This window comes from Etheostoma spectabile, unplaced genomic scaffold (assembly GCF_008692095.1).
Source record: "Etheostoma spectabile isolate EspeVRDwgs_2016 unplaced genomic scaffold, UIUC_Espe_1.0 scaffold00007352, whole genome shotgun sequence".
In the NCBI taxonomy this organism is placed as follows: Eukaryota; Metazoa; Chordata; class Actinopteri; order Perciformes; family Percidae; genus Etheostoma; species Etheostoma spectabile.
In genome coordinates this window covers 64,402-72,765 of record NW_022603481.1, presented here as the reverse complement: position 1 = coordinate 72,765, position 8,364 = coordinate 64,402, and the positions used below count along the sequence as shown (strand labels likewise).

At 44.5% G+C, this 8,364-nt stretch overlaps 1 protein-coding gene across 1 annotated transcript in view; it reads right to left on the bottom strand.

Moving 5' to 3' along the window:
- Window positions 1–4,738: 4,738 nt before the first annotated feature.
- Window positions 4,739–8,364, bottom strand: part of nyap2a (neuronal tyrosine-phosphorylated phosphoinositide-3-kinase adaptor 2a) — a 35,997-nt gene continuing 32,371 nt past the window's right edge. Inside the window, 1 exon segment of the mRNA XM_032508352.1 lies at window positions 4,739–5,553. Within this exon segment, the coding sequence (XP_032364243.1) occupies window positions 5,320–5,553 (234 nt within the window). The 3' untranslated portion in view covers window positions 4,739–5,319.

The following is an 8,364-nucleotide window of genomic DNA, read 5'->3' as shown; positions in this document are numbered from 1 at the left end:
CGTTCCTCTTTTTTTCCAAAAACAACCACCTCCGTTTTTCCTTCATTTAATTTCAGAAAGTTCTGGCACATCCAGTCGTTAATTTGTTCGATGCACTTAGTCAGGTTTTGTGTTGGACTATAGTGCCCTGGCGATAAGGTTATGTAAATTTGTGTGTCGTCCGCATAACTATGGTAACTTATTTAGTTTAATTTTCGGCCCGAAGCGTTGCCAACACGCGCACACATAATACATCGAAACGTGTGTAATGATCGGGAATGGTGTGCTATGATGTTGCAAAGATATTTGCTGCGTGGTTTTCACGAAATCGGCAAAAAACTCGCAAAATGTCCCATAGACATGAATGGGAAATTCTCGGAAAATCTCTCAACATCGCTCCAACCCCCCCTCTTTGGGACCGTGCTGTATCGCCATACTTTAACGTAGAAACATGATTAAAAGTTTAAACCGAAGACAAGACTTTGGGCTTTATTGGGCTGAATGGGCGTTCAGATATCAAGCACGGTTTCTCCAGAATCCCAGTTTACGTATCGTCCCGTTTTCAGACCGGCTCAGATTCTCCAATGTGTGTGTATTTTGTTGACAGCTACGGTACGGATCTCTGGAAGTTTCTCAAACAAATGTCTCTCTCTCCTCCAGTTTTAACTCTTTAGACATCATAGATGGTCAAAATGTAGGAAATCTTGTGCCGATCTCAGAAAACATTGAAAAAAAAAATCTGGCTGCCTCTCTGAGGAAATCACCATAGCAACAGGTTCTGATACTGAGAGGACAGAGAGAGGGGCTGCAGGACGATGCTCTGAAACAAACAAATGTCTCTCTCTCCTCCAGTCATAGATCCACAGATCAGATATAATAATATAATATAATAAAGGAGTCCCCCCTACAGGAGATCAGATATAATGCAGCTTAAAGGAGTCCCCCCCTACAGGAGATCAGATATAATGCAGCTTAAAGGAGTCCCCCCCTACAGGAGATCAGATATAATATATATATAATAAAGGAGTCCCCCCCTACAGGAGATCAGATATAATGCAGCTTAAAGGAGTCCCCCTACGGAGATCAGATATATGCAGCTTAAGGAGTCCCCCCTACAGGAGATCAGATATAATGCAGCTTTAAGGAGTCCCCCCCTACAGGAGGTCAGATATAATGCAGCTTAAAGGAGTCCCCCCCTACAGGAGATCAGATATAATGCAGCTTTAAGGAGTCCCCCCCGACAGGAGATCAGATATAATAATATAATATAATAAAGGAGTCCCCCCCTACAGGAGATCAGATATAATAATATAATATAATAAAGGAGTCCCCCCCTACAGGAGATCAGATATAATGCAGCTTAAAGGAGTCCCCCCCTACAGGAGATCAGATATAATGCAGCTTAAAGGAGTCCCCCCCTACAGGAGATCAGATATAATGCAGCTTAAAGGAGTCCCCCCCTACAGAGATCAGATATAATGCAGCTAAAGGAGTCCCCCCTACAGGAGATCAGATATAATATATAATATAATAAAGGAGTCCCCCCCTACAGATCAATATATCCCTTAAAGGAGTCCCCCCTACAGGAATCAGATATAATGCAGCTTTAAGGAGTCCCCCCCTACAGAGATCAGATATAATGCAGCTTTAAGGAGTCCCCCCACATGAGGTCAGATATAATGCAGCTTTAAGGAGTCCCCCCCTACAGGAGGTCAATAATAATGCAGCTTAAAGGAGTCCCCCCCTACAGGAGATCAGATATAATGCAGCTTTAAGGAGTCCCCCCCTACAGGAGATCATATAATAATATAATATAATAAAGGAGTCCCCCCTACAGGAGATCAGATATAAAATATAATATAATAAAGGAGTCCCCCCCTACAGGAGATCAGATATAATGCAGCTTAAAGGAGTCCCCCCCTACAGGAGATCAGATATAATGCAGCTTTAAGGAGTCCCCCCCTACAGGAGGTCAGATATAATGCTTTTAAGGGAACTTTCTTGACCCCCTCAGACGAATGAAGTTCATGGTGATGTCATCATTTTATTTCAGAAAATGAACACGTGTACAGATATCACAGCTGATTTCAGTTTAATGAGACAAAGAAGAAACAAAGACAGCTGTTTATGAACATTGTCAGTTTAACTGAAGTGTGGTTATTAAAACAGTGAATCTCCCCGTGGCTTCACAATAATTTACACACCACCGTATCCCAGAATGCTTTGCTTGACAATCATTAAAAAAAAAAAACTCGCCCAGAATGCTTTGCTTCAGAATCATGGTAATCACTCAGTTCACACACATCATCAATACATCTAAACACCCATTTCATCTACTGCCCCAAAAATTACAGTAAGGCTGTTTGAGTCAGGATTAATAAACTGGAGATGAACTGGAGAAGAACTGGAGATGAACTGGAGATGAACTGGAGAAGAACTGGAGAAGAACTGGAGATGAACTGGAGAAGAACTGGAGATGAACTGGAGATGAACTGGAGAAGAACTGGAGAAGAACTGGAGAAGAACTTGAGATGAACTGGAGATGAACTGGAGAAGAACTGGAGATGAACTGGAGATGAACTGGAGAAGAACTGGAGATAAACTGGAGATGAACTGGAGATGAACTGGAGATGAACTGGAGAAGAACTGGAGATGAACTGGAGATAACTGGAGAAGAACTGGAGATGAACTGGAGAAGAACTGGAGATAAACTGGAGATAAACTGGAGATGAACTGGAGAAGAACTGGAGATGAACTGGAGATGAACTGGAGAAGAACTGGAGAAGAACTGGAGATGAACTGGAGATGAACTGGAGATGAACTGGAGATAAACTGGAGATGAACAGAGAAACAGACAAACTGTGTTTTTGGGACAATAGATGTTGGACATCACAGAAAAAACTGTAGGGAAACAGACAGACTCTGTTTATGGGACAATAGATGTTGGACATCAGAGAAGACACTGGAGGGAAACAGACAAACTGTGTTTTTGGACCAATAGATGCTGGACATCAGAGAAGACACTGGAGGGAAACAGATTGTTTTTGGGTCAATATATGTTGGACATCAGTGAACACACTGGAGGGAAACAGACACACTGTGTTGATGGGACAATAGATGCTGGACATCAGAGAAGACACTGGAGGGAAACAGACAACTCGTGTTTATGGGCCAATAGATGCTGGACATCAGAGAAGACACTGGAGGGAAACAGACAAACTGTGTTTTTGGACAATAGATGCTGGACATCAGAGAAGACACTGGAGGGAAACAGACAAACTGTGTTTTTGGACAATAGATGCTGGACATCAGAGAAGACACTGGAGGGAAACAGACAAACTGTGTTTTTGGACAATAGATGCTGGACATCAGAGAAGACACTGGAGGGAAACAGACAAACTGTGTTTTTGGACAATAGATGCTGGACATCAGAGAAGACACTGGAGGGAAACAGACAGACTCTGTTTTTGGGCCAATAGATGAAACCAAATCTGCACCAACATGCCAAAATATTCTATTTTCAAAATAGTTCTTTTTTTGTTATAATAAAAGTTCTTTTAAATATAAAAACATCACTTACTGACTTTTTCTTCCACACACAGACGAGCATCAGAGATTTTCCTTGAAATATGAAAAACATGTTTGACAGATTCAGATCATCTTTTCACAAAGAGAACAGTTTTCAAAGTTGTGCTACACGACGGTCAGAAAACCTCTGAATCTTTTCAGTGCTCTGCTACATCTGTAGGCCACGCCTCTCTGCTCTCTGATTGGACAGCAGTGTGTGTGTGTGTGTGTGTGTTTGTGTGTGTGTGTGTGCGTGCGTGTGTGTGTGTGTGTGCGTGTGTATGTTGATTGTTGATGTTGGCTGAAAGATGTTTATTTTTTGGCCCCATAAAGTATTTATGTGTAAAAATAATGTTACTTTGGAGGACATTTGGTTAATTTTAGGGCTGCCAAACAATCAACATATAAATAATTGTGACTAATCTCAAATTAATCACATGTTTTATCTGTTTTTAAAAGTACTTTAAAAGTCTGTTGGAGAGAATCATCCAGAAGGGTTAGAGAGTTAGGGTTAGGGGGTTAGTGTTATGGATTAGGGGTTAGGGGGTTAGGGGACAGTTACCCTGACAGCACAGTAACCCGAACATCTGGAAGGTCTTCGAATGTCATTTAAAGACTCTTTACTTTCTGCTAGACAATGTTACTCATCATCATCATCATCTTCACCATTACCATAATCACCATCATCATCATTAATCACAGTGTGTGTGTGTTGCTTTAGTCCCAGAAGATGGGGGCTTCAGATGGCGCTTTCCCAGAACATGGTAGGTCAGATGGCCTTGTCCCAGAACACGGGGGCTTCAGATGGCGCTTTCCCAGAACATGGTAGGTCAGATGGCCTTGTCCCAGAAGATGGGGGCTTCAGATGGCCCTGTCCCAGAACATGGTAGGTCAGATGGCCTTGTCCCAGAACACGGGGGCTTCAGATGGCGCTTTCCCAGAACATGGTAGGTCAGATGGCCTTGTCCCAGAAGATGGGGGCTTCAGATGGCGCTTCCGACATGGTAGGTCAGATGGCCTTGTCCCAAGGAGGGGGCTCAGATGGCCCTGTCCCAGAACATGGTAGGTCAGATGGCCTTGTCCCAGAACACAGGGGCTTCAGATGGCGCTTTCCCAGAACATGTAGGTCAGATGGCCTTGTCCCAGAAGATGGGGGCTTCAGATGGCCCTGTCCAGACATAGTAGGTCAGATGGCCTTGTCCCAGAACACAGGGCTTCAGATGGCGTTTCCCGAACATGGTAGGTCAGATGGCCTTGTCCCAGAAGATGGGGGCTTCAGATGGCCCTGTCCCAGAACATAGTAGGTCAGATGGCCTTGTCCCAGAACACGGGGGCTTCAGATGGCGTTTTCCCAGAACATGGTAGGTCAGATGGCCTTGTCCCAGAACAAGGGGGGGTCAGATGGCCCTGTCCCAGACATGGTAGGTCAGATGGCCTTGTCCCAGAACACGGGGCTTCAGATGGCGCTGTCCCAGAACACAGGGGCTTCAGATGGCAGTGTCCCAGAACACGGGGGGGGGGGGGGGGGGGGGGTCAGAATGCCCTGTCCCAGAACCAGGAGCTTCAGATGGCCCTGTCCCAGAACACGGGGGTCAGATGGCGCTGTCCCAGAACACAGGGGCTTCAGATGGCCCTGTCCCAGAACACGGGGGGTCAGATGGCGCTGTCCCAGAACACAGGGGCTTCAGATGGCCCTGTCCCAGAACACGGGGGTCAGAGGCGCTGTCCCAGAACACAGGGGCTTCAGATGGCCCTGTCCCAGAACACGGGGGGTCAGATGGCAGTGTCCCAGAAGACGGTAGAGGTGTGTCCGGCGGCATGTCTGCTGGCGCTGGGGGGGGCAGAGTACGGCGGCGGCTGCTTCCTCCTCCAGCTCGGCAGGATGGGCATGCTGTCCTGTTTACAAAGATTCTTCTCTGGACGCTGGCGAGCTTTGATCTCTCGACACAGAAACCGTTTCTTCTCTATGGTTTCTATCATTGTGGCGTCTCCGCAGAGCCACGGCATCTGGAACATCAACAGGTTACTGTACATCCATCATCATCATCATCATTGTCATAACCATCATCATCCATCATAACCATCAACAAATTCTCACTCCCAACTCGTACAATACCTAGTGTTTGTTGCCTGTAGTGTTATTGTCCAAAAAGTCTCCTTTAGTGTGATACTTAGAAACTCTGGGTCAGTACTCTGGCCATCCCTTTTTTAGCCCGTTCACTCTCTAAACTCATAAAACACGCTCGGTCAGGGTCTTTCAACTCAGATAAAAACCCAATAATCCCCTTCAGCGTCTGTACGGGACGGGCAGAGCAACAGCTTGACCGCAGTGCTGGAAGAGGACGTAGTATTAGGAAAGACAATAGCAGAGAGTAGAGATTACAGTAGAGAGTAGTATGTAGAGACAACAGTAGATAGTAGTACAGTATATAGAGACAACAGTAGAGAGTAGTATGTAGAGACAACAGTAGATAGTAGTACAGTATATAGAGACAACAGTAGAGAGTAGTAAGTAGAGAGACAACAGTAGAGAGTAGTAAGTAGAGAGACAACAGTAGAGAGTAGTAAGTAGAGAGACAACAGTAGAGAGACAGCAGTAGAAAGATAACAGTAGAGAGACAACAGTAGAGAGTAGTTTGTAGAGAGACAACAGTAGAGGGACAATAGTAGGGAGTTGTACATAGAGAGACAACAGTAGAGAGACAACAGTAGAGAGACAGCAGTAGAGAGTAGTATGTAGAGAGACAACAGTAGAGAGACAGCAGTAGAGAGTAGTAAGTAGAGAGACAACAGTAGAGGCTAGTATGTAGAGAGACAACAGTAGAGAGACAACAGTAGAGAGACAGCAGTAGAGAGTAGTAAGTAGAGAGACAACAGTAGAGGCTAGTATGTAGAGAGACAACAGTAGAGAGACAGCAGTAGAGAGTAGTAAGTAGAGAGACAGCAGTAGAGGCTAGTATGTAGAGAGACAACAGTAGAGAGACAGCAGTAGAGAGTAGTAAGTAGAGAGACAACAGTAGAGAGTAGTAAGTAGAGAGACAACAGTAGAGAGTAGTAAGTAGAGAGACAACAGTAGAGAGACAGCAGTAGAAAGATAACCGTAGAGAGACAACAGTAGAGAGTAGTATGTAGAGAGACAACAGTAGAGGGACAATAGTAGGGAGTTGTACATAGAGAGACAACAGTAGAGAGACAACAGTAGAGAGACAGCAGTAGAGAGTAGTATGTGGTCTCGTGCTGCATGTCCGTCCAACCTACGTCCAGACCCAGAGCGTCCAGGAGTCCTGAACAAGCATGTCCAAACATGAAGCTAAAAGAGACGTTCTGCTTCAGCAACAAAGGCCAAAGCCTCAGGACGCGATGGGGGGGAGAATGTGTCGTCTCCATAGACAGGGGGTTTGAAAGTTTTGGCCCCCCTGGTAAAAATGTGAATTAATGTGCATAAAGAAGCCAAGAAAAGATGAAAAATCTCCAAAAGGCATCAAATGACGGATTAGACATTCGTATAATATGTCACAAAAAGTTAGATTTTATTTCATCATTTACACTTTCAAAATAACAGAAAACAAAAAAATTGCATCTGCAAAGGTTTTGGCCCCCTGCAGAGTTACTACCTTGTACCCCCCCCCCCCCCCCGCAGAGTAAATGCAATTGTACCCCCCCCCCCCCCCTTGTAGCCAGCCAAAAGTCTTTAATTCTTGTTGGAGGTGTCTTCACCCATTCTTCTTCCAGAAGTCTTCCAGTTCTTTGAGGGTTCTACTCCTTTAAGGTCTATCCATAGATAGATCCATGTTGAGGTCAGGAGATTGTGAAGGCCATGGCAAAACCTCCAGTTTATCCTCTTGATGTAATCCAGCGTGGATTTTGAGGTGTGTTTAGGATCATTATCCATTTGTAGAAGCCGTCCTCTCTTTACCTTCAGCTTCTTCACAGATTGCATCAAGTTAGCTCCAAAATCTGCTGAACTGTTACTGAATCCCTTTTTCCTTCTGCTCGTGAAATGTTCCCTGTGCCACTGGCTGCAAAGCCCCCCCCCCAGCTGCAATACAACCCCCCCCCATGCTTAACAGCTGGAAAGAGGTTATTTTCTTCTCCAAACATACCTTTGCTCATCCAAAAAGTTCTATTTTATCCTCATTGGTCCACAGAACTTGTTCCCATAATGCATCAGGCTTGTCTCTATGTTCATGATTTTTGTGGTGAGGACGTAAAAGAGGTTTTCTCCTGATGACTCTTCCAGGAAGGTCATGTCTGTACGAGTATCTCTTTATAGTGGACTGGTGTAGACCAACTCCAGGGTCTGCAGGTCTTTCTGGTGGGTCGGCAGTCTAACGGGGGTCTGGACTTGCTTTTCTCCCAATCCTGCGAGCGGTTCTGATATTGTTCTTGGTCTTGGTCTGTTCAGGTCTCCATCCAGGTCCATTTTTTAGTTTTCTGATATTTTGAAAGTGTAAATGATGAAATAAATTCTAACTTTTTATACAAATGTCTAATCTGTCTTTTTGATGCCTTTTGGAGATTTTTCCATCTTTTGGAGGACCGTTTGGAGATTTTTCTATCTTTTCTTTCTTCGTTATGCACATTAATACACACTTTTACCTGGGGGCCCAAACTTTACAACCCCACTGTATATATATACAGTACATATATTTTTATTATATAACACCCATAAATATCCATCCATGTCATTCATTCAACCTAACCCAAACTTCACATTTCTCTCATTGTTTGAAAAGACGGACAGACACAGAGAAAGAGAGAGAGACAGACAGAGAGACAGACAGAGAGACAGAGACAAAGACAGCTGGACAGACAGAT